This window comes from Anabas testudineus, chromosome 10, assembly GCF_900324465.2.
Source record: "Anabas testudineus chromosome 10, fAnaTes1.2, whole genome shotgun sequence".
In the NCBI taxonomy this organism is placed as follows: Eukaryota; Metazoa; Chordata; class Actinopteri; order Anabantiformes; family Anabantidae; genus Anabas; species Anabas testudineus.
In genome coordinates this window covers 16340943-16368423 of record NC_046619.1, presented here as the reverse complement: position 1 = coordinate 16368423, position 27481 = coordinate 16340943, and the positions used below count along the sequence as shown (strand labels likewise).

At 38.1% G+C, this 27481-nt stretch overlaps 1 protein-coding gene across 5 annotated transcripts in view; it reads left to right on the top strand.

Moving 5' to 3' along the window:
• The window catches only part of diaph2 (diaphanous-related formin 2), a 326327-nt gene that overhangs the window by 9231 nt on the left and 289615 nt on the right, over positions 1 to 27481 (top strand). For 3 of the 5 annotated variants that reach the window (XM_026357344.1, XM_026357345.1, XM_026357341.1), the window contains exons 3-6: positions 2990 to 3022; positions 4367 to 4543; positions 9465 to 9569; positions 13541 to 13561. In XM_026357344.1, coding sequence (XP_026213129.1) covers positions 2990 to 3022; positions 4367 to 4543; positions 9465 to 9569; positions 13541 to 13561 — 336 coding nt within the window. The remainder of the gene's footprint in view (positions 1 to 2989; positions 3023 to 4366; positions 4544 to 9464; positions 9570 to 13540; positions 13562 to 27481) is intronic. The other 2 variants (XM_026357343.1, XM_026357342.1) reach the window with 2 other exon arrangements.

Genomic DNA, 27481 nt, shown 5'->3' with positions numbered 1-27481 from the left:
TTTAAATTGAAGACAGTAAATAAAAAGGGCATGCTCATAATGCAAGCAAAGCTGAATTTGATAATTACTAATAATTATTTCTAAGTGCATGATAATGATTGAAAAATTGATTTTATAGATCTTTGACATCAGTGTAGGTTGTGTTGTGCACTACCTCTCTGTGTTGAGGAAACATTAATTTAGACAAATGTCTAATTCAGTTACTCAGATGATATTTGCTGCCGTCTAATGCCACTGCCCTAAAACTGGGCATGATATTGATAGTCCTTTACATCCCATCTCATTATGCAAAGACTAATGATTTAATTTAGAAATGTATGGGTATGGTATGAGCAAACATTAGTATTTAATATGACTAGAAGAAAGTAGTGCTGTTTAAAGGGTTTGGTGGATCTTCGTAGTTTGGTCAAAACTTGCTTCTTAAATACAATATTTAAAAAAAACATTTGTAACACTTAACCTTTAATATATAAAATATGACTTTTACACAGTGTACTGTGGTTGCTGTGTTGTTGATGCTATGAGTAATGAGTTGTTCCTGACTTCACTTCTCAGAAAGGGGAAAGGAAAAGTGTGGAGTAATGACTTTCTATATAAGCAACTAACATCTTTGGGGTTGATTTAAACAAATTTGCTCCTAATTAAAATACAACCTGGCTGCTACAGAAGTGTACCTACCAGTGTGCGATGCTAATTAGTAATTCTAAATATCCTATATACTTTGTATTGTGTTAGTATTGCGAAATGTTTTTCCCCCCCAGGAAACATGGATTACTTTGCCACACTAAAAACAAGTGTGAGGGACACTAACATTTAACTAGCCTGTAGTTGAACTGAGCAGTTCATTAAACTGAGACACAAGGTAGTTTAATGAAGTTGTGAAAAACTGTCAGCATCACACTGCATTACAGTCCTCACTGCCAACGACTGCTCCTAGTAATCCTTTGGTATTATTAGAACTAATTAAAGTAAAATCTAATTTCCTTCTAAACTCGTTTTACAGAGGGATTGTTTCTACTGATTTTATAGCGATAGTTCCAGTGAGTGAGTGAAAATGACATCGTGCAGATGGTTTAGTTAAATTAGTTAGGTTTAACAGGTGTTGGATTTTAAAAGCTGTTACTCCAAAAGTAGCCGGTTTAAAGAAAAGTTGTTCCTTTGTCCTTCTTTGATGAAAATTTTTTATACACCACTTGGTGACATTTTGGAAGGAAATGTCGACCTAATGTAATAGTAACATCGTTTGTACTGTGTGATATTAATTTTAAAATTTATTGTGTAAATATGCATACTTGTATGGTTTTGTGTCCCCAAATTGACTCTCAAGTTGTGGGATATTGCTTTGTGTTTTCATTTTTAAAGATCTGCATGGAGTCATAATCATATTTGATTAAGGAGGGACCCAGAGCTAATTTGATTAGGTTATTTAGAGGAATATGTGTTTGGTAATAAACATTTATTATGATGAAAAAGTTTACTTTAATAAGCGAGAGAAGCCCAGAGGACATGCACGCTTAATTGTTAGATGTTAAATTGCGTTGTTGCGATGTTGCCAAGATAATGGGCAAGGAAAGGCCCTCAAGTCAAGGCAATTAACCAAACAGTGGTTTGATTGTTGTTAAATTGATTAGAAAATGTTTAAGTACTTCATTTGAAAATTAGCTATTGTTTCACACAGTTTCAGACTGCTAGAGAATGCTGGGCTTAATGATACGTATGTTCTGACTTACAAATGGGAAAAGTTGTTCCTCAGGTCATATTCGTAGCTTTACAGATGTTGCAAATAATGGTGCTGCTATATTAAAGGCCACTAATTACGGTTAAATAAATACCTGGATATAGTGGGCAGTACCCTCTTTTCATAAAGCCTGGTGAATATATAACTTTTTGCATCTTTACATGAAATAACAGCTCTGACAGAACGTGCACATGCACACGCCATTCTCAGCTTAGCGTGGTTGATAGCTTTATCTCCCAACTGTTGATCAGTTGTTGCAGACAAAACTAGTGATAGATATGGCAGTTTGAGTGTCTGCTTTGTGTTGCCCAGAGCGACAGCTGATGAAGATGCACAGAGGGAGGTGCAGGTTAGAGCCAATCTGTTTGCTCACCCCAGCATCAGTAGTTTCCTGATTAGAATAGTGGAGAAATCCGCGGCTGGAGGCAGGCTTTATGGCCATCACCACCCCACATCTCCTTACTCATTAGCATTTCACAGCCTAGCGCCACAGCATATGGCAATGTTGCTACTGCTTCCCATTAGAGGTGTGTTTCAAATGACTGTCCCACACCGAGCCACAAGCCTTTGGCAGTAGCCTGTCTTATTGTATCTGAGATGAAGATAAACATCTGTAGTGAAGAGAAGTTGTGGTTTATATTTTTGCGCTGTTTGCAACATTAAAAGGTTAGAAATGTCTTTGTTAATAATAGTAATAGTTAATAATGGTGAACAATTATTTGATTTGGCCACTGTCACTTTAAGATATGCTGATATTATGGAGATAACATAATCTTTTAGTTGAAATAGTATATTTTAAATCAGTTTTGTGAGCAAGTGTGCTTGTTATATACTGTATGTGGCTGTGGGATTATAGCACTTTGTGATATGTTTTATTTTTTGTGTTCATTTATTATGTGTATTAAAGTGTGTTTGCTTGGGATTTTCATTCCTGAACACACACTTACGTTAATATGCATTACCATTCTATTATTTTATAACATCAGGTTTGTCACATTGTTCGCATGTACAGTATCCAGGATATGCTCATATCCTCATTAAAAATTTAAAATAATAAGTAGGGGCTTGTGTTAAATGTAAGTCTAAAACAAGTATTAATAGAAACTCTGTTTAGTTTCTACGTGGAAAATGAGACAGTATCCAGAGGAGACACTGTACATGTGAAGGCACTTCGGCTGAGATACATACTTTTATGGGTGTTGCCATTTTCTGTTGGATCTTGTTTTTCACTCTGTGCCCTCCCTCCAACAGAACATACACATAAAAACATTGGCTGATGATATGGTAAGGTGCTTGGTTTAATTTTCGTGTGACTAATTTTGTTTTACACCCTCATCCCATATGTTTTCATGACTGCATGAGACATTGAAGGGAAATTTGTGGATGGATCAAATGTGCCAGAAGCAAATAAAATAAATTAATATTTTAACAACACATGAAAAAACCTTTGTGTTACTGTACAGTAACAAAAAAATCCTACACTTAAATGTGTCCAACTTAGATGTTGTGGTGGTGCTCTGCAGTTTTGTGTAAATAAAAGATGATTTTTTATGGGGCTCTTATTTTGCAACACAACTATGTGTTAGCTTAAATATTTCATTATGAAAAAACCTAGCCCATAGCATTTAGACTTTTGTAAGCAACTCATATATCATTTAGTGTGGAATTATCAGTGGCACTCACAATTGGAAGTTTCTGCCTGAGGCTTTTTTAATACCCTTAGTTAACAAATTGCCTGACTTTGACACTTACAAGCTCATATAATATTGCATTAGTTTTAGGGTGTACAATGCTACGCAAACATGAAACTGTAGCTGTCAGAAAGCTTTACAGTGTGTTTGATCCATCCAGATATATCTCAAATTGATAGTAATGACATCATGTATGTTGTCATTGTTTGTCTTGTTCATTTTATTTAAATATGTTTCATCCAGCACGTCCTCCCTGTTTCCACTAAATATGACTAACAGTAACTGCATGTGAGTCATGTACATTTTCTGCTTTCACATCAAACTTCATCGCATTGCTCAAAACTTTACCAACTTATATTACAAGCAAACTTCACTGACCTTCACTGGTGTTATAATAGCAAGCTTGAATCTTGTTTTGTTGTATGCCGAAACCGTTCCAGAGACATAAGCATTGAACAGGTAATCCTTTGGGTATGATGGTAAGTAAAGTCATATCAGTTCATGGTGTAAACAGTGTCAAATGAAGGTGTTTTATTCTCTATTTTTAGTATTAAACAACTAAAAAAGATTTTAAAAATAATATGAATATCCTCTAGAGTCTGATTATACTGCGTAAACATACAAAACACTTCTTGTAATCAATTATTTACATAGTTAAAAAGGTCAATGTCATAGAATAACAAAACAATCAATGAATGCTCAGGTTGGAGCAAACAACAGGAACAAATAACTGCTTTATTTAACTTCAAAAAACTATTCTAATACACATTCCTATGCATTTGCTGTATTGTTTTATTTGTTGGTCCTACAAGGTCCGCTGTGAAACAACCATTAAATGGATTTTTTTTTCAGTGAAAACCAAAAGTAATCAAACACAGTTATTCTTCTAGTTGACAGTTCAATATATTAATGCCTGAAACATCCTCTTTTCTTTCAGCGTGATCGTATTACCAGTTTCAGGAAAACAGGGATGAAGAAAGAGAAGCCTCTTATACAACATCCAACAGACCCCATCTCTACTCAGACTGAGCTGCCTGTTCCTCAGCCCCTTTTTGATGAGCGCTCAATGAACCTCTCGGAAAAGGAGATCATTGACCTTTTTGAGAAGATGATGGTAAGCTTTGTTTTTCTTTTGTGGTTCTTCGCCTGCACAGGCTCATCTGTGGCACTACACAACAGACTCTATTATGAAATGTTGAATTGATTCATAAATCTGTTCAATGAGGTTCACAAGTAGAGCAACAGAGCGACTCTTGTGGGTGTTAGGAAAGAAAGTTGTGTTTGAAAATAATTTTTATACTATGTACCTGCAATTTATCTATTTTTATTTTTACAGAAGATGAGATTTTTTCAGATCAACGAAGATTTGCCAAGCTTGGAAAAAATGGATATAATCAAATTACTGCTTTTCAGAGCTCTGCTAGTCTTACGCAACATCATTATTTGTTATATGTAATCTGTCCTATCAAGTTTTACACTTTTCTGAATAAAGGAACAGGTTGGCACATGTTTATTGCAGCCGTAGATCGGGATATGATTTCAGATAATCAGAATAATAATGAAGTCATAATGCATGATATTTATAAAGTACATTCTTTTCAATAATCCAGGACCCATTAATTCTAGTGTGCTTGTAAACATCTGCCATCTAGAAACAGAGTTCAAATAGTTTCTCTCTCTCTCTCTCACTCTCTCTCACACACACACACACACACACACACACACACACACACACACACACACACACACACACACACACACACACACACACACACATATTTATTTCCTTTAACAGACATGCATAGTATAAATACAGCATTATTTTGTCCAAAATAAAATTGAAATATGTTCAGTATTTGTGATAAAGATAAATACCTTTTGCATTCAGATTTTTTTGTGGCTTTTGTGGAGTAGAGCTCCATCTGCGTATTCCCTAAGCCTGTGTTAGAAGAACACCAAACTTTGAAATTCACTTCACACTCATCTGTGGGGTCAAAGCTCTGTCACAGTTGTGATTTTCTCCATTGAAATGCATTTTTGGCCTTATGTACTGCAGGATTGAAATCTAACAAAAAGCTTTCAGCCCATCTCTTTGAAGTGAGGAGCAGAATTACTCTGGCTTCATTGCATAGGTTGTGTGTACTATTGTGGATAATGTGTGTGAGTGTGTATGTGTGCACGGTACGGTGCCTGCCTTTCCTTTTTTCTCATACAATGCTCTTTATTGCTAAGGCCAGAGAAATGTGACCAGTGCTCTTGGGTTTTCATCAGGCTACTGCTCAGTGTTTTCTTGCCTGGGTGCTCATCCCTGTCACTCAGTTCACCTCTCAATTACTATGTTTGTGCTCACAGTGGCGTGACATTAAACCCAGGCTTCAATTTGCTCAGTGACAGACGACATAGGAGGCATGTATGCCATTCTTACATTTGACATGCCTTGACACTTCAGGTTAGGGAAGTATAATTACAGTAATGAAATCAAAAAAGGAAAGGGTTATTTACTTATGTACTTTCCAAGTCACAACTATTTGCTCTCATGGACATTAAACTTTTCTGCTTTGATGTAGCAAACACAGAAGTGACAGTGGTGGGGTGGTTTCTTTTGATGCTAGGAGCTTCACTTAAGCATCTGTCTGTCTTTGTCACCTCTCTACTTATTTAGATCATACACAGACATGCTAGTCGGTCTCTTTGTCTTTACACCCATTCCATTATTGATTGTTTTTATGGTGATACATGCTACCGCCTTAGATGTCTAGCTGGCTTCAAATGAAGGGATGACCCATGGCATATTAGTGAGGCCACCTGCTGTGCATTAATGACTAGGAGAAAGTGAAAATATTTTTTTCTCTGGAAAATGGTTTACACATTGCGCTGTGTATCTCAAAGCCTAAATAGCACATAGCCCATTACTGAAAGGTCATCAAAGGGATCTGGGACACTCAGACAGTGGGAAGGAAAACCAAATGAACTCTTTCTAGAATTTTTAAAGCCAGCCATTGAGAGCAGAAGTATATTCATACAACTACAGGGAAAGTTAAAATGCATTAAAAATGTCTACTTTCTGCATTGCCTTTTGAAGGGTGTTATGAATGTCTTCACTCTATATGTCTTGATGTAGGTTTCCCCAAGATGCACACAGCTGGAATTGAAAAATCAGCTTTAAGCATTAAATCTGTGGATGAAATGTTTGGTATTGGCTCTTCACTAAGGAGGCAGCTGTGGCACAATTGCACACTCCACTTTAAGAGTATCTAATTTCATCAGCAATCTGTAAACTATGAAACCTCTACACTAGATGACTTCGTCTGTAAAATGAGGAGTTTAGGAAAAGGGGGTGAGATGTTTAGCAGGGTCAGATTCATCCTCTACACACAGATAACCGATAGATCCTCTATGCTGATGTGGCCATAAGCAGCCATGGCATTATTATCTAAAATATCTCAAAGAACAGGACATTATTAATTTTGTTCCTATGCAACGTCCTCTATCTAAACATTTCCTGAAGAATGTGTTCTCATTGTGTTGTACGGTATTGAAGTGCTCACAGGCAGAGAAGGACCATTGCAAGACGAATGTCGGATTGCAGTGGTTAGTTTGAGGTTTTATGTGGCTCTCTGTGTGCCACTGTCAGGATGAACACTCCTAGTAATAAGCTACTATGTGATCCCTCAGCAGTTACTCTCTGCACCAGGACATTAAACCTAACCCACAAGAGAGTAACTGCATGTGCCCTCACACACTCATGGATCAGCCTCGAGGGCAGTGGACAAAATAATCGATTTGTCACAGTTGAGACCAAACATTTTTATACATCTTCTACTTTTCTTAGATCACTTTTCCCCATGGCATGGACTCTTGACATCCATTTTCAGCCCCAGACACATTTGATTTATGTACTGTATAGGCCAGTCCTTATGTAGGGCAATGTCGTATGTTTGCTGTTTTGACTCTGTACTGTAGCACATTTGATCTTAAATGAAACAAAGGCTGTGAAGTTAAAGTGCATGCTTTTAGCATTCATTTGAAGATGTCTATTTCCACATTTCTCCCAAATCTGACTCAATTACCAAATGTACCTCAACTTAAAAGCTTAAATTAGGTAAATACGAATAATAGCATTTGGTTTGCATTAATGGCTACCTGAAATCTGTGACCCACGGTTTTCAGCAGATGCTTGGTACCGTCCCTGGTGCTCTGCTGCCAGGTCTGTAATGCAGCCATCTTCACTGATTGCTTGTTTTTAGGGCTGATCTTTGGTTAGCGAAACACCTGCTCAGTTGGATTGAGGTGTCTGGCATCCCAGTGAAGAAAATTACACTCTTTGGCACTTAGCAACTCCTAGGTTGAGTCAACCGAGGAGTTGACATACATACCCCGTCCCCACTCTTTTTAGTCAGATAGAGGCAAAATGCCAAAAATAAAGGTTCTGGATTCTTTCTCTATCTTTCTCTTACTCTATCACTGTCTTGCTATGTACGTGCTACAGTGTATGTATATAGACCGTGTTCCTCAAACTCTTTTCCATGATGCTTTACTTTTCATATGTTGCAGAATGGTTTTATTTTGAGCACACACTGAGACATAGCATCAACATATTTTTTTGCACACCACTGTCTGTGAGAGAGGCTCAAATCTCATAATTTCACTTGCACCAGCAGCATATTTGAAGACATCCCGGGACTTGTAGCCTTTGAGAGTATAATTGATAAAAGGCCATTAATCATTTTGAAGACAAAACATGGAAAGCTCATTCCTCCAGTTTGCCCCCTGACAAGCACCCCGCGGGCAGGCTACTCTAACCACTCCTACAACATACTCACTGTGCCACATTTGCCTCATTTATTGAATACCAATTAAGCAGATAAATTAGCAGGGTTCAAAGATTAATTAAAAACCTGCTGGTTTCCTTGGGTGAAAAACTTGGCAATTGCAAAAGTTTCACTTGCATTGTTTTCCTCCCTGTTCCACAAAAAGGATGTTAATGTTTTGTCGTTCTGAGGGTATTTAGTAGGGGAAATGTAGTTAAAAGAATTTAGGTCATGATGCCCCTGGATAGGATTCTTGCCCATGCTTCAGTGACAAATGAAGTAGCTGTAGTTCGAAGCCGTTTGAATTCAATTACTCCTGGTAAAACATTCAAACGATTCGGTTATACTGTGTTCTTATTTGGATGTGACACACTTAATTTATTAGGAGGATTTCATATTAACTCAGACAGAGGGCAATGGCTGCCAAATCATATCATACAAACCAGAGGATATATAGTTTACCAGCAGAGGGCAGCATGACTCTACAACTTTAGGTTCACTATCCTAAAACCCTGAGGAGGATGTTTTTTTTTTATTTTTTTATCTCTGTTCATTCTAGCCATCTCATTGTGAGAGAGTGCTTCTGATAAACATCCCCCTCCATTCTAATCATCATGTCATTCCCTAGCTTTTAGTGCTCTGTCCGGCCTTCACTCCATCCCCTGATGTCTCTCACATGAAAGACCTCTTTTGTGATGCAGAATTAAAGTAGCACGAAGATAATACTCCCAATAACACGCACATACTGCCTATCCAGCGTATCTGATGTGATTGCATGGCCTCAATAGAAGCAGTGTTGTTTGATTTTGTGCTCTTGTTGAGTTCGGGTGTACAGTTTATATTGCTGTAGCCTTGCTACTTATGTTTCAAGGACTAATTATTACTCATTATTTCTTGTTGCTGTATTTTCTGATTTTGACAAAGACGCAAAAGAAATGTATTTAGCTGTTGAAGGACAGGATCTGATGTAAAAAAAGGTTATAGTGGCAATAGAACCACAATTATTGGTAGGTCTGAAATACTTCCTCTAGCTAGTGAATCTGTTGTTCTGTAAATTACATGGTTCAAAGTTTGAGGTTTTGAAATAAAGTTAATTTGATATGTTCTATTAGGTTTAACTGCACAACTACTGTTTGTTCACCAGCATCTGGTGTTGACAATGTGTGATTAATGCGATGTACCAACTCTCTATCATTAACTTTATCCTTGTCTTTTTGCATATAGGAGGATATGAACCTCAATGAGGATCGCAAAGCCCCTCTGCGTGGAAAGGACTTAAGTACCAAACGTGAGATGGTGGTCCAGTACATCTCAGCCACGGCCAAATCTGTAAGTGAGAGAATAAACCTTAGCACATTATCTTTATAAACTACCTTCTCTTCTCTATAATTATAGTGGGTGGTTTAAACTATGATGATACTCCACGACTCTCAAGAATGAGTTTAACCTGATGCTTTTCTCTACGGCTTGCTTTGTCATTCATTCTTGTGCACTCGCATTTTTGTCATTGTTTCTCTCTGCTTTTCATGCTCGAGTCACACAACTTTGATTGCAGTTTTTAATTGGTTTTTCTCATTGTTTCCCCAATTAGGCAACAATGTACTGGATATAAATTGTAGTCACTTATTCGGTGTTAGGTGGATGATTGTCACTTGTCCAGTCATGTACTTGCATGAAAGGTTGGTTGTCAATGTTGGGTGCATGCAAGTTTTTTTTTTTTTATATATATTTTCTTTTATTTGTTTTTGCTCAGTGGTGGTGGTGCACTTCCTTATTTTTGGTTAAGAAGTTTGGTTAAGAAGACTAAAATTTAGTCAACCCTTTTGATTCAGCAGCAGTATAACACTAAGAAGCCCATCAACTAAAGTGAATGGCAAAATGGAATTAACAGGGGCACAGTATGGGTGGGAGAAAAAGTGATTTCTACCACCATTGCTCCCCAAACCTGGTAGCTCGCTCTTGACATCATCATCTATTACCTTCCTCATTGTTATGGTAATTAACTGGCATTATTGATAATGATGATTATCCGTGATGATTGAATTCTTCACAGGCCCATTATGCTTCGCGAGCAAAGATATTTTATTCAAATGAATAACATTATCTTTGTATCTTTGTAGTCAGAGGACAGAGGACAAAAAATGTGATGTCTGTTAGCACCCTGCTGTCAAATTTAATAGAACTGAAGGAGGGGAAAGGTTGACAGTGATCGTGAACTGTAGCTGTACGTACACAGATTCAAGCAACTCTGCATACAGTTACATTAGAACACCTGTACATCAGCACACAATGTCAGATACATGAAGACATCATACATGAAAACAGGCAATAATAATACTCTCTGACTTTTGTCTTAAACCAAACTGGTATCCATTGGACAGACAGAAGTTTGTCCACAACTGCTTCAAAAGGATGACAATTAAATGTCAAATTTAAATATCTAAGTCCGTCTTTGGCTGGTTTAATTGTTGTTTTGATGTTATAAGTAACTGCCCAGTTCAGTTTTTATTCTAAACTGGTATGTTACATGTTGCAGGTGTGAGCCTACTGTATGCACAGTATTACAAATAACACCACTAAAAGTGAAATTCTCTCTCTTTACATGGGGCTACTGTTGCTGATTATCATGTAGTGTTGACTAAATCAGAACAAGTTGCACTGAAAGTGTAAATTCAAGAGTTGGTGAATTTTGGACATGCTGGCGTCTCACTGTTTGGAAGTGGTACTTTTACTTTTTAATGTGGCTCTTTCTTTTTTGATCAAAGGTGTCTGCTGTGTTGTGAGACTGCAGTTTTGGGGCTTTGGAAGGACCTCACTTACATTCATCTCAGTTTTTTCTTCAATTTTCTAGAGGATCCCATTTGTGATATTGCTCTTACAGAAGCAACATGTTTTAAACTTTTATTGCAGCTATGTAAATAGAAACTGGACATTCGTTGCCCCCACATCCGCAACCATACTCACACTCATAATATAGACTAAAATCTTTTGTTGATCTACAGCTAATGATTGTCTGTTATCTGAAATTCTTTGGAGCTGGAACTTTGAATCAGTAACTATTGTTGTTACAATATTATGTGACCTTTTTCTTGTCTGTCTTTGTAGACGTGCTCAATAGAATTTATTCTTTGATGCCCCACAAAAACCAACTTTTTTACTTTTTATCTTTTTACTTTTTCAACAAAAAGAGAAAAATATAAGCACATGAATAGCTTCAAGGTGCTGCAGATTTCCTTATGTTGGTATACCAATAGCTGTCTTCATATGATAGGAATTATGAACAGAAGCTGATTATTATTTTGTTTACACTTGTAAAAGTGTATTTTAAATGGAAGTCAAAGCTTTTATTCCTCCGTCCCTCATAAATTGACGACTATCTACTAGTCTATCACCAGTTGAGATTGAGGTCTCTCCTGTCCATACATTACCAGGGGTCTAGCAAATTATTCCAACACAAAATAGAAAATCTTTGCAAGGGAGACTTTACATTGACCCTGTTCATTTGACTATGAGCTGATTTTCAAAGGTATCCAGCTTTGCTTTTGCAGGAGTGTGTTAGTGTATGTCCTTGACAATCAGCTTTGCATGACCAGTTGCCTTTCCCTCTCACCTTGTTTCTCGTTCTTTCTTTTTTCTAAACTGTTAACATGTCAACATCATTAAAACTGCCAAAATTCTTTTTGTACTAATACAATGGCTTAACTCCCAGTCAACCAACAGTGAATGTTTTCATGTTTCATTTAAAAAATGCTGTGACTCAGTTGCAGGACAGGTGTTACGGTAGGATCTTGTATGGGGAATTGTCTGCTGTTGTTGTTTGATGTGACCATGAATGAGCTACCTTGTTCTCTTAATGGGACCTGGTATTTGCTTAGATAATCCAGTCCCTTTAATATTATATCAATGAGTGTTCATTCAGTTTTTATCCATTTTTCTCTAATTGAAAATGGTGCTAATTGTTATATTTGTATGGAGTAAAAAGTACATTCAGTTTTACCTAAGATAAAGATGCTTAATAGTAATAATACCTCAATACTACTGAGGTTATAAATTGGGGTTCGAGTTAGGATTAGGGGACTTAACTAAGAGCATGTTTGTATTTCATTTAGTGAGAACAAGGTTCTCTTTCTTCATCAAGATCCTACCAAGCCATTGTCTGTGCAACCTCAAGATATTGTCTGTCATTTTGGTCAAGCAAAATATGTCTACACTGATTTAGGTGCCAACATCTGTGGAAAAGATTTAAAGTTTGGAAAGTGTCTACTCTTCAGTAGTTAAACACAATACTCCTTAATGTTGGACAGTGACATTATACATTCACTGGAGAGCAAGGAAAATGTGGGTACACAGTAAGATTAAAAAGTATTAGGTGCATCAGGTGGTGGCATGTGTAAAACACCTAATGGTTGTCATAAAATCTTGGTAGAGGGATGGAGAGGGGAAATTAAGCATCAAATGGCTACAAACTCTGAGTCTGAAAGTGACAATAAAAGAAATAGAAAGAGGGACTAAAAGAGATGGGGGGGGGTAAGGAGGAGTGACAATATGAGAGAACTGAGAAAGAAGACAGTAGCTCAGTGTGTCCTCTGAAACATATATCAGGGAAAGAGAGGCTCAGCCACAGATTAGAATACATTTACTCGACTGACAGACACGCTCCTACTGTGAAACAAGCCCCACTGTTGCAGTAATAAAAAACACTCCTGCTACCTGCCACTATTGACAGATAACAAGGTTAAACTCCAACAACTGTGCTGACTGCACAGGCACAAGGTAGCGCTGTCACACAAATTTGACACCTGAAGACCTATGTTAATGGCAGCTGATTGATTCCAGCCCAGGGACACCTCTCTGTAGCCTCAATATCCACTGTTGCTTTGGGGGCATTATCTATACATGGATTATGCAATTCACAATCCATTGGGTGAAGATTTAGCATGTCTAAACATGTTGATTTATCACTTCCACAGTTGTTGTAGCCATGTATTAACACCTTTTTGTGTACAAGTTTTTTTTCCTTCACATTTTTATTTATCTGTCTTAAGAATTTGAGATGTGGAAAATGTTTTCTGCCAAAGACAGACATTATCTTCAGTATGTACCCACAATTACAAAGGTTCTCCTGTTGACTTTTAAAACATTTAGTTGTATAGTGTGTGCTGTTATTGTGTGAGAGATGTTTGTCACACAAGTTACGCTAATGCCTCAATGTGTAATAGAGAGGGTTCTCTGGCCTACTAATGATTGTGCTGTTTGTGTCTTTTTGCACATTAACCTTCTTCGCTGATCGCTGCATGCAGATAACTGGGAGCAAAGTTGCGGTAAGTAGCCCATTATTTATTTGGCTTTGACATGTTCCCTCTATATGTTTGTCTTCATTCAATGCACACACACATACACACTCGTCTTGTTTTGGAAAGTTGTCGAGGTGCATGTTCCAAACTGTGAAACTGAGGTCATTTTTATGGCTTGGATTTTTATTTCCAGCCCTGATATTGCTAATAGGTTATAATTTGGAAAGGCTATAAATGCCAGCACAATTCTTTCTTGTAAATGGTACCACTTTCAAATGAGGGTTTTTGAAATTATACTGCCTGAAAATGAACTGGGAGGCCTTTTGTTAGTTTTTGCTGTTCCTCTTTTGAAATAGATTGCAGTGTGAAACCTATTAGCATTTGAATATTGTAATACCAACAAAGAGCAATAGCTTTTACACAGATATTCATAATCTGCAATCTAATCTGTTTGTCAGAACAAGCTGCATGTAAATGGTTTTAACTCTGTTCATTTTGTCTGAGACACAACACATACTGAGAAAATATATCACTTAATAAGACTTTGTGCCCACACATACACAAACTGTACACACGCTGAACCTTGCACCCAGCAGAAAAGAGAGTGTATATCTTCAGCCTTAAAGATACATTGGGCAAAGTTAATTTAGTGGAAGGATTCATGACTATATATTTGAATTTGCTGTCAGCAACTCTCTTTGTGTTTGTAAGAAATTAAGGCAAAGGACTGTTTTCTTGCACTGCAGTGAACTTTTTGATCCTTGTTTATGTTGTTTCATTTTACCTCCTACTAGTTTACAAAGGAGCCAGATAATCTTAATAAATGTAATTTATGTTGTGAATATATTTCAGAGCATTTTAATTTGTCTATATAGCAATTTAACAATTGCTATTTTAGGTGCTTCTGTTAAGAAAAATGCATAGTTCAATTGTCGCTCTCAATTATATTTCATTGAGGGTTTTTTAAGGATTAAGAGGACTGTAAAGCTTCACATGAATACAGCTAGGTAAAGCAACATGCTGTGGCCTGGCTACTGCTCTGCCCATGCTCTCATACAAACTATGCTCTTTGAAGCATTTTACAGAGACATTTTGTATCGATTGCTTTTTCTCCTTCTTTGTCAAACTGTTCTTTTGTGCTTGGTTATTTATGTGGGAAACGTGGGTTTTTGTGTTGGCCTCTATAGATGTGGATGAAGTAGCTCTTGATCTGCAGCGATGGCCACATTGTGTTCAGTAAATGGAATATGACAGAATTACCCCAGCTTGTATCATGACCACAATTCGAAATGTGGAGGCATATCTTAAGAAGTTCGGCAAACCGCGCTAAAAGATGCCAGAGACCCTGGTTATCAAGAAATGTCTTCAAATTCAAGAGCAAACTGAAGCATTTGACCTGAACCCTATAAACTCTGTGTCACTTCTTTAGCAGTAGCCTACACATGCTCTACAACATAGTGAAAGTGGTGAATTCTCATTTTTAATAGCTCCACTCAAAGATGAAGGAGGAAAAAAGAGGAAAAAGTGAAACATTTAGCCTGGTTAGCTGATCGTGGGCTACAGTTAGCTCCCTGCTTTGCTGGCAGAATTCCATTTTCACGCTGTCAGCGTGTGTTGGTGGGATACACACTTTCAGATGTGCTGGAAGGCGACTGTTGGTTAGAATAGTCTATAGGGAACACACAACTGTAGCTTCTCTGTCTTAGGCATGAAATCTCTCTGGCACTTTCCACTCTCTCAGTAAAGAATGAGGTGGGAATAGAGGACACTGTGAATTGGCTCTTATCCAGTCTGACCAGCGTGCAAGTGTGCAACCCTGCTAAATCTCATATGCTCTCTTCACCTCCACAAGAAAGATACAGACACCACACGCACCTGGGTAACAACATGCCTACAAGTAAAGCCAAACAGTCCAGACGGACCAGGCGCCTCTTTTGCAATGCACTGCAACTGATTGATCACTACAATGGCTTTTCAACTGTCAGTCTCCGTAAAGACCGGCCTGATTTTACATCACAAGTCAAAGGCCACGTTGTAACAATCCATCAATGACTCCTGTAGTGCTACTGTGAAAGCAGACTTCCGTCTCCCTGCAAAAGCATTGACAGGCTCTGCAGCTCAAATGGAATGCTGCTGAGAATATGAGATTGAGAGCACACATGAGAGAAAAAGAGTTTGTGCTCCGTGTGTTCAAAATCAGCAATCTCCAGCCCTCAGGGAGGTGATCAATATCTGTATGGCTGGACAGATGACTGCTTATTCCCATGGTAACACGCTGGTCAGAGATGTCCGGCAGTGATGGTTAGTGTGGTTGTGTAAACATGTACATCTCAGTATATGTTTGCCAGCATGTGAATGTGACCGAAGAGCCGGCAACACCACAGAGCTGAGAGAGAAGATGAGATGGGGCTGAACTGCATCTGATCTAGAAGAGAAAAAGGTTTTCCGTATTCTGCAGTGTTTTTACATACTGGTAAATTAGCTTAGGTGTAGAGTGTATAGCCATGTAGATAATGATGCCTCCCACTTTAAAACTATTCCTGACAATACAGAGTCCGGGACGTGGCGGTGATCATGAGGTGATTATTGTTGGATCATTTATAAAATAATAGGGTATGAAATCTCTTGTTTATAATAGAAAGAGCACAAGGTCGTTCATTTTCATTAATGCAATGTAAACAAAAGTGTTATTGTCTGTTTAGTTATAAACTAATACAAAAAAAACATCCTCACTCACAGTCAAGCACTTATTTTGTATGAAGAACAGTTCACAGTTAGAAAGTATGTACTTTATTATTATAATATTTTTTTACAAAGTCAGTTTAGGTCATTTCATTTTATTTATTTTTGTCACTCAGCTATTCAGTTGAATCTAACAGATATTGCTAATAAAATTAATGACCTTCACATTTTGGTCTATTCTATGTTTAGCCAAAGTGAATTATCTGTCCCATTGTTCTACTCTGTTTCTAACTGGTGACAATCTAGAGAACATAGGATAACTAAATGAGTCGCTACGAATAGCAGAGGACTGCAAAGCATCTAGATGAAGAGCAAAAGAGACAGTTTTGTGGATTTGAGGACATGCAGGCATCTGGCTCGTCTTTAACTCCAATCAAGTGCTTGTTCTCTGAGCTTGGAGTGCTTATGAAAGACCCTTTAAAGAAAAATAAAATATGGTGAGCCTGAATGGAAATTCAGGCATCCTCCAACATTTATTCTGCTCTTTACCTTAAAACAAGATGCCTCAAAAGACTTTTTGTTTCAAGCCAGCTATTAAGCTGGGTACTGATGGTTGAGCAGATTTGATGTGGCATGTCCTTGGTGCTTTAAAAGAACGGCAATGAAAAATTAATCAATACAGTGGGCCTCCAGTGCCCTGAGCCAGTGTTCACCATAGATTCTATCTCAAATTAAGATCAAGGAAACATGCTCTGGAGGGGACTGTTTGAATGAGATGTTTTTTTTTTTTTGATTGGCTGAAAGCTTCTTTTAGAGTTCACCTGATGAACCAAAAAATGTCTGGAAGTGAGATGAGGAAGGATTTATTTGACAAACTACTGCTGAATAGCATATCTGCAAATCTACATTCAGCTGTCCTTTTTAATTGATATTGAATCATTTGTGCTTGATTTGCTCAAGTATTTTTTTCCTTTAGTGATAATCTGGGAAATTCTATCTAAATTGTCCTTCTTTTGCTGGGAGTTTTTAAGGGCATGACCATGTTTATGACAGTACCCTTATGCTCTTGCTGGTAAAATGCTTCATAGTAAAAATATGGTAGATATGAGTGTACATCAAATTATTGCTCTGCAGTTTTATGAAACTCCATAGGGTTTTTACCAAGGTTTTGGCAACACAAGCTTTGGGTTGGACTGCATACACTGCGGGTGTATGAGATGAGTTATGTTAAATTAAAATTTTATTGGAAAGTTTTCCGAGGCCTGTGCTCCGTGGCCGAATCAATATGTATTTTTTTTTTTTTTTACTGTATTTTGCATTTCAAAACCCTTTAACAGAGTTGGATAGTACAATGTTAAAGTGTACTTGTTTTTTTACCAACCTTGAAAGCCACATAAGTCAACTAGTCGATCTTAAAAAAGGTCATATGATCTGTAGCAATGTTGGAGATACACTTGTTAAAGAGACAAAGTCATTTCCAACCTCCTGTCACTGAACAGTCTGTGCCCAAGTTAAATATAAAGAGCAGTAATAAACAAAATAAACTGTCTAATACCTAAAAGTTACTGTACAGGGGTTACAAAGATTGTTCACATAGAACCTACTGTCACATACATTTAAAACCATGTGATATTGATAATTTCTTCACTTTATCTTTTGAATTTACTCAGTTTTTGGTTTTTTTTCCTCATATGCTTACATTTTTGGGCCACCTAATTTATGATTGCTTTGCTGTTCTGTGGAGAGCGTTAACAGCCATATGGTGTTCGTTAGAGCACAAACACAAAAGTGGATGTCAAATTTACCCTTGGGTAATTTAGTTGCTTTTTCTTAGTTTTGCCACGAGCCTGGCCAGGATGATTAAAAAACAAGAATTTCAAGTGATGGTTTTCAACCCGAACCTTCGATTTTTAATTGTCACTGGATTTTTGTATGATTTTTACACTTTGTTTTTGTTCTGTGAAGTGATATTCAATTTGAGAAATGAACTAAAACTGAAAGTAGTATTCAAGTTTTTAATTAAACTCCATTTTTGAAGACCTTTTGTACAAAGTACAAGGAATTACATACTTGTGACTTAGTTAATTGGTTTGTTAGCTGTGTTGAACTTTATGGTTTACATAAGAATTATCAATTAATGCTGCTAGTTTCTCTCAAGTATCTTATCTCATGGTTGAATTGACCTTTACTGGTTGTGGAAGAAGCAAAGTTTTAGCTGTCACAGAGGGTGGCCTGGGTGGGAAGGATTAAGTCAACACCAGCTCTCACTGGAGATGAGAAAAAGAGGTTACTTTTCTATCTCTACTTGTCGTCTTTTCAATTTTCTTTTCAGTTTTTGTCTTTTGATTCTTTCTTTTCTTTCCTTGTTACCTTTTACGTTTCTTTTCTCTTCACACATCACCTTTCTATACCACACACTTCTCTCAAAAGACAGAAACAATCATTCCTCTTCAATCAGAAAAGGAAAGCTAGATCTTGTTATTTGAAGGGAGCATGAAAGACTGTAGACACAGTATGCTGATATACTGTCATAACAGTGGTTGTGACAATGGTTTTATAGTCTTTCTACATTTATGTTTGTGTGTGCATGTGCTTATATGTCTCTGTGTGCTAAATAGCTCTGTTTTTCTCTATGCAGTTCCAATATATCTGGATATTACAGCTTGGATGTAGATATTGTGCGGGAGAGGCACAGAGGAGTATGATGTATTTTGGAAAGAAGGGAAAAAAAATCAGATTTTTAGTTCTGTTGATTGCATATCTGTGAATTTTATGTACTGTATGCATGTCCCCACACCAGTGATAGAGCTTGTGAATACTGGCTATGCTCTCAGTTGTACATCTCTCCCCCACAGCTCTGTCACACATTCAACAGCACTGTCGGCATGCTCGGCTCTGCAGGAGGCTCCTGCAGGGCCGCATTAGGCTCCATAAACTTTATAGCATATTTTTACAACCCGCCTCTCTGTATGCATCCACCATCACATCTCATCGCATCTGCTTTAACTGTTCACACAGCTGTGAAATTCTATGTATCCCCATGTTTTATGGTTGCCTGCTCCTCCAGTCACTCCAGATTTCTTTATTTGCTTCTTTAGGTTTTTGATATCCTTCTCTACATCTGTGTATATTTAGTAAGTTATTTGCTTTGGTTGATGGAGTTGCCTGCTTTTTTTAGATGCGATCTCTGTGAAATGTGCCTCCGTCTGAGTATGTCAAGATTTGCATGGAAAACGCTTGCAGTGGTTTATGCCATAATGCACTTCTGCTCATAACCTTGCCATGCTTTCTCCTCTTGTGAGTTTCTATTTGTTCGAAATGCAGATTTCATGCTGACAGTATGTGGATTTGCATTCTGCATACACATAGTCTGCTGCTGTGTAATATCTCTGCTTCACTTCTGACACGATGCATGGGTTGAGGACAAGAAAGACAAAGAGAGGCAGCTGTTGACAAGGAACCTATGATCAACTTGAGTGGAAACCAGAGTGGTTGTAGGTGTCTTCTATGTGGAAAGAGTCACATCGATGGCGTGTTTATAATCCCCCCACTCATGCAGTAAGCCCACCAGGCCCTGTGGGAGCGCCTTACAGCTCAGCTGACGAGTCCACTCAGCACAGCAGAGTGCTAAAAAGGTATAGTCTCTGCCTATCTGCTACAGCACTTTCATAGCGCTGTCATACTTCGACGCACCAGAGTAAAGCCACATAATCGCCTCATCAACAGCCAGGTTCCCCCTGATTCCCCAGACAGCTCTCTGTTGTTATGATTGGTGACATGATCAAGGCCAGATAACTGTGGTGATACTGTCTGCCTTGCAGTTTCTTTGCTAAGGGTACTCAGGAGACATCGGCCATAGTTTTAAAATGGCAGCATTCAAGCTGTGTAATGTTTTTTTAAGCTGACATGATATGACTGTTTACCTGTAGCATGTGGCTGGTGGGCTATCTTTCCCTCGATAGTTAATGAAAGAATGTAGAAATTAATGATTGATCAAAATAAAATAGTGTGCTAGATAGCTAGAAGACTAGAAGGTACTGTGGCTTAACTTCTGCTTGGCTGATAAAGCATAGGTTAGCTGTCCCAGGGACAGGGTTTACCCTCTGAGTGTGAGTGAAAAGTGGCACTACTTCATAGTAATCATCTTAAACTGCAACCTTTTGTAAACTGCTTGGTTTTCTTCTTTGTTGGTCTTCCATTTTGTGCTGCCAAAGAATTAAATAAAACAATAGTACTATAGTAGGATCTCTCGGGATGTTTCACAGCAGTGCTAATGGCATTAGTTTTATTATGGCTTGTTGAGTGTATCATGGTCATTGTGTGCAGCAACAGCTGCAGTTCTCACATCAGTATTGTAGTACTGAAGACTAGCACTTGGTGGCAGTGGGTGCCCATCAGATTGGCCAATTGGTGCACTGCAAAGGAGGTGAAAAGCCACAATGATCCTGTTTACACGTGCGCAAGTATTTAGATTATGAGTCTTTTCTTGCTTCGTATGTTATTTAGGATAATGATGATGTTTACATTGATCGTCAGAAATCTGGGTATTCATCTCCCTGTATACAGGATTTTAATAGTGTCTAGGTTTCTTACCATCTGTGCCAACATGTGTCATGAGGTCTCGTCATCTTAGCGGCTGTGTTCTGAAATAATAGAATATCCAGAATCCCAGATGAGGTCTTCTTATGTCACATTATCTTTGTTTCTATTGGAGTACTCCATGTAACCTATTCAGGTTTCTACAAACCAGGTTGTTAGACCTTATCAAGGTTTCTGAAAACAGGCTACCATGTTTACATGCATGACACATAACAGGGAAATTCTCATCCTAACTAGGATGCCAATGTTCATATAAGTGCACTCATTGTTGATATGGGATTGACCTAATGGATTTTTTTCAGGCCTGCGTAATACACCAGTACGGGGACCTGTCTGATCTTTAAACTGAAATAGTTTAACCTTCATGTTGTAGACAGAGAAGGGAAAAGGATAAATAACAGATTCAACGTTATCTTTCCTGTATAAAGTTTAAAAAATGGACATCTCTAACAGAGTTGCAGACAGCCGTACTCTGCTGGGGTCCAGTCCTCTTCCTTCGCCTGCATAATCAGGGCTTCTGGAAGTTGAGTCAAAGAAGTTGCCATGACTCAACTACCAGATAACGTCACCTGGATACTTTATAATCTTCACTGATATAATAAGAAGTCTGTAAGCGTGTTACCATACCTGCTGTCGACAACACCATTTGTATCGACTGCAGTTTTTTGCAGACATACATGAATTATTAGATTCAGTTTGTTACAGCAAGACTTCTGTTACAGTATGCTTACTAAGCCCATGTGTGTTATCACTGTCTGTCTATTTCTTTCTGTATGTCCCTCTTATGCATTATGTCTACATGCTGACAGTACTGTCTCACTCTTTGTGTGTATTCTGTCGCAGTAGCTTTCCCTGAATATCAAACCCCTGTCTCTTTTCTGACCCCACCACTCCATGTGAGACGTATTTGCTTATTTTTACCCTGAGCTCTTGACATGACACAGATTCTCAGCCACATGTATTCTGCTGAAACATAATCTCAGTTGGGTAAGACTTTCATTTATAAGATTGTATTCGAGCATAGACTGGTGACAGAGAATGGTGGGAAGGCACATCTTTGCTCCTCCACACATGCTGTGCTCACTATTTCGGCTTCTTCCACCTTGTCATTCTGCTCAGGTGCCCTCACTAACATACCACATTAATTTTTAATGCACAGCCATATGGTGGTCTCGTTTTTCTTTTAGTATTGTGCCAAATAAATAGTAAAAGAGTAAAATAAAAAAAAAGCTGAATTCTTTCTTATATTTTAATTTTTGTCAGAAAGGCTTTTGGCTCTATCAGTTATTGGTCTAAATGTATGGATTGCCAATTATTAGATATTGGCTTGTCATGGTGGATGTATATTGTTCCAAATGGTGATGCCCTTTACGTTGGTCACAGACCCAGCATGTGACCTGACACCTAATCATGTTGAGGTGGCTGACTTGTCTCTTTTTGTCCTGAGTGGTCTTGAGAGATGATCTTTTTAACATTGATTGGATGCACGTCTTCTTCGCACCTGAGATGCTGGCCTTGAGTCAAACATAGTCTTCCACTGAATGTGATAAAAACACAGGGCCTTACAATACAGACCTCTGATGTGTATAATTACAGAGTCAATTAAAAAGACAAGCAGCAAATTCAGTGTCATGTGTAAGGTGTTTTTCTTCTTTCCTGTCAAGATTTCCCATGTTAGCTTTCAGTTGGCTGTCTCTGCTGCCGACGGGTGTTGTTTGCTAGATTGTTTGTGTGTCACCTCACATGTCTCTATGTGAGGAGGAGGAATTTGCTACCACAAAAGAATGAAATTGAGAGGGGGAAAAGTTCCTTCCAAGCCCTGCAAGTAGAACAAAAGAATTGAAAAAAAAATAATCTTGATGTTATTATGCCGGCAACATCTTCTGAGCTTCTCATATAAATGAACTAAGGGTTCTAAAATTGTCATTTGAATTATGCCTTTCATCTCCCCATAGTTTTTAGTGAAGCAGTTCAGCCCAAGTCTCTAGTGAATGTTTTTTCTTCCTCTGTTTGCATTTCTGAACAAGCACCATAACTGTAATGAATTCTATTATTTTAAAACCAATTACTGTTAGTTGGGAGCTTTTTCACTGCCGTTGTCGTACTCTCTGAGGAATAGTGCTGTTGCAGTGTCGACTGCACTCAAACCTGATGGTATTTCTTCCTATTTCCCTAACCACCCATACTAATGTAGTTTTCCAGCGTTACTATACAGTACCTCCTCCATACACAGCATGAGTGTTCATTTGAACCAGAAATAAAGAAATCACAACAACGGAGGCTTTGTGTGTACAGTTACAACAGAAAATATTCAGACACTTTCGCTTTTTTCACACTTCATTGTGTTACAGATTTAATTTTAAATGGTTAATGAATTAATACATGTGGCAACCAGTAACGACAAGAAAAAAGCTATTTTTTAAATTTGCTAATTTATTTCTGCTTTATGAAAGTATTCAGTTTGCTATGGCACACCAGATTGCAGTCAGGTGGATCCTCTGGGCTTTAATTGTCCTTTATGTGTCTAGAACTTAACTGGAGTCCACCTGGAGCCAATTGAATTGATAGATACCATATCATGATAAGGTACCATAATTCATACTGGGCATTTCTTGAAGCCAAGTTCTTCCAGATGCCCGCGACCTGAGATGGGAGTGACGGTTTACCTGTCATCACTATAGTGATCTAAAGCATACAACACTGGAGGGGCTCTGGGAGTCTCTGACTGTTCCAGAGCAGCCAAGCCAAAGCCCAGACTCGAATCCCATACAGCATCTGTGGAGAGATTTGAAGATGGCAGGTCACAGATGCTTCCCATCCAATCTGATGGAGCTTGAGAGGAGCTGCCAAATCCAGGTGTGGAAACTTGTAGCAATTTACCCAAGAAGACTTAGAAGTTGTAATTGCTGCCAAATGGGCTGCAAAGTACTGAACTAAGAATTCCTCATACTTTTGTTAAAGAGACATTTCAGTTTTTTTTAATAAATGTTTTTATAGACATTTCTGCAAGTGTGTTTTTGGGCTAAAACTAACAACGTGCTTTAAAATTGTATTTAATTTAGTAAAGGTTTTTACTGGAGTTCTTCATATCCTGATCATTCATCAAATTAATTAGAAATCAGAAAAGTAGAACCTTATAGCTGTTGATTGATTTTTTGTATGTTTATTTAAATATTCTAAAAGAGGGGAAAAGTAAAGACAAATAAACAAACAGCAAACAAATTAATAAATTAGGTCTGAAGACTGACATAAGAATAGGCAGTGGATACGGGGTGTAGGCTGATTGGAATTCTGAACCGGTTTTCATCCTTTCCCTTTTTCTTTACTATATGTAATTAATGCTTCGTGGGCTAACAATGGAGTGTCGTCTAACATCATATTAGACCACAGTGTTCTTTGTTCATAGCAATTATATTTATTTGTGATCACCAAAGACGTACACTTGTAAAGATACTATTATGAAGTTTCTCTTCAACGCTACTTTCCGTTATTTTACTTTCTAAGCATAGGACTAATTAAATCCTGCTTCCATGTTCAGCCAGTGTTGGGAAGTGCACCTTTTTGTTCACTCTTTTTTTTTTTTTCATGTTCTTGTCCTCTAATAGAGCCACTTAAATTCAGTCACATCACCAGTGTGCCATTTTATTTTGCATGTTTGGAAGTTGTGGAAGCCAATTGTTAACTCTACAAAACTGCACTTTTTTTTTGCTTTTTACTGTTAATTGTATTAACTTACTTTAATGAACATATAGTCTAGCAGTCGCACTCTCACACATACACACACTCACCGAGAGAGAGAGGCAGCGCAAGATTGAGAGAAAGCGAGAGATTAGACACGTTCACTCATTAAAAGCCAGCCACTCATTCTACCCTAAAGATTGATTTATAGCTTATTTAATAAGCTGAAAGGTTACCTCAAAACAGATTTTCTCCATAATTGACCAATTTAGTGCTCGATGAGCATTCATGTCAAGCTGAGATGTTGTGGTATTTCTGTCTCCCTCCCCCAATTTCCCTCATGCGTTACCACTGATATCACAGTTTCACACTTAGTTATTAAAGAAGGTTATGAAATATTCAACATGTTGTATTTTGGATCTTAACAGAGTGGAGTCCAAAACCTTGGCACAATGGCTGCAGCATTAGATTGCGTTGCCGAATGTTCTTCTAATTAGCTCACTTTGCCCAGCAGCTGTCTGCTATTAGGGCCCTTTGTTCCAGATGTTATCTCATTAGAATGGCATTGATCATCTTAATGACTTTGGGATTTATGATTGGTTCACATTAGTGTGACCTGCCTGCTCCTTCGTTCCCTGAGGTCAAACCACAATGCTTTACCTCTACCATATGTTCAGCTGAGCTTAAACCCTCAACTTAATGTATGATGGTCATTTCCTTGAGTCATGGTTAGTCACATGTGCAATGTCGGCCAATAGGAATCAGGAATAATTCAGAATTGTGCTTTTTGCAACCATGGTCATGTGTGGACACTTTTTTTGTCTATGTCAGTGGGCTACACAGTACCCTACCCATGATTTGACCTTTGTGTCATTGCACATATGGCTTTTCTTTAAAAATATGTATAAAGGATGTGTTTCAATGGGCTTCACATTGTGTACCTGTTTGGGGAGTGAAGGCTCAGTTTGTCTACCAGCTACCTTGTCTGTGAAAGGAGAATTTCTGAAGCAAGGATAACCGTCTGCTTTTACATTCAAGACTTTCAATAGAAATATAATTCTGTATGAGTTTCTGGTGATGCAAGTGGTCTCATTAGAATTGTGCTATATCTAAGGATTTAATTTTGTATATGTGTACCTGGTTATGAGTGGTGTATGAATGATGTGTATGCGTATGTGCATATAATAATGTTAGGTTTTATGGCTTTTCTTTCGTTGCTGTTATGCTGTGCTGATATATGGGACATTTGGATTCTGGTGTCAGACTTGGTCTGGTCAAAGTAGCTGTATGTATAGACATGTCTTTGCTAGAGCATCAGTGACTGCTGAGAATCATGCAGTATTCTCCCCTGCTGCAACAAGCATAGAAATGTGTGCGGCTCATTCTTTGTTTCTCCTTTCTGATGAACTGACCCTTTCTGTGAAGCCACTGAGGCATTTTACATTGATTCTGAAAGAAAGGGTGCAAAGACGACTTAAAGAGACAGTTGGAGCAACAGACAAAGAAAAAAAGGCGGATGGACGAGAATAGGAAGGGGCAGAAATGAGAAGGGAGAGAAGGAAATGAGTATTCAGAGAAAGTGATAGGAAGAGAGTTCAAGACCTAGATAAGTGAAGTGTCTTATTACACTCTCTAGTCTCCCTCACAGTAGTGAAGCAGTGTAACTGATCCTGACTTTACCAATTCTCCCAGAATACAGCGTAAACCTGCCTTCTGTGCCACAGTGCACCTCAGTGGTTTCCATGACTCTTAGAGCTCTTTTTTCTGCTGCATGAACACCTATTGTATTATCTTGGTGCCTCTGTTTTATACTTTAGACTCAAATGTGTAGTAAAACAATCATGCTTAATTGCATCCATCTCAGTGGTTCAGTCTTCAGTTTTTCAGACTCCACGGCCTAATGAAAATGGAGAAGCATCAGTTTAATTATAATGTACTCACCTATTATCAGGGAGAGATTGTTTTTATTTGGAGCTCTAATGAATTTCTCATCAGTTTGTTATTAACTTTGTGCTACTGGGGGCTCAAGTGAGGAAACAGCCAATTGCATGGCTTTGTTCTCCCTGATGGACAAGTGTTTGCACCTCTGTTAAGAAAGGAATAACTCATCATGATGCCATGGGGAAAAACATGGCTATGTTTTCCTGCTGTCTATTGCCAGACAATTTTCTGCTTCAGGTGGTGGAATGTAAATGTGTTATTTATTTTTAAGATCTTTTTACCCACATAACTTAATGTGTTTTTTATATATATTAATTGTCTCATCAGTTATTCTAAAACATGATGGTCGGCAGTCGCAATACTGCACGTCCACCTATTTAATTCCATCTGCAGAGGAACTCACGCTTGGTCCTCCGCAGGAAGCATGCTTCCAGCTTAATGGCTTAATATACAAAAAAAGCATTTTTGGTTCAGTTTCATTTATATAGCACCAAATTACATCAGAATCATAGCAAGGCACTCCACATATTAAGATCAAAAACGTACAGAGATATATACAGATAAACCCAACAGTCCTCCTTAGAGAAGCATCATGTGACAGTTGAGAGGATAAATTCCCTTTAAACTTCCACCAGAACCAGGATGAGGGTGGGCGGCCATCTGCCTCAACCAGTTGGGGTGAGTGGAAAGCAGAGAACGAAAAGAAGAGCAAACAGACGTCAACAAGCAAACAGACAAGAATATGATGAGGGAGATGGCCAGCAACTTCTTGGTGCCTTCTGCTGTTAGGATGAGGATCTGGAAAGAGGATAAAGGAGTTGAGACAGGGAGATGAACACAGCCTGTAAGCCAATGTGCTTGGGAGAAAAACGGCGTCAGAGGAATGCAGTAATTTTTTTTGAGATAATACCATAACCTCATTGGCAGGACAAGATGGATCACACTTTAACTACTGGGGTTATTTAATTTATTGAGACTGAAACCGACCCTTTGACCAAGGACTGGTAACAGGTACAAGCACTGCCACTAATTGAAAGTTAGGTTATA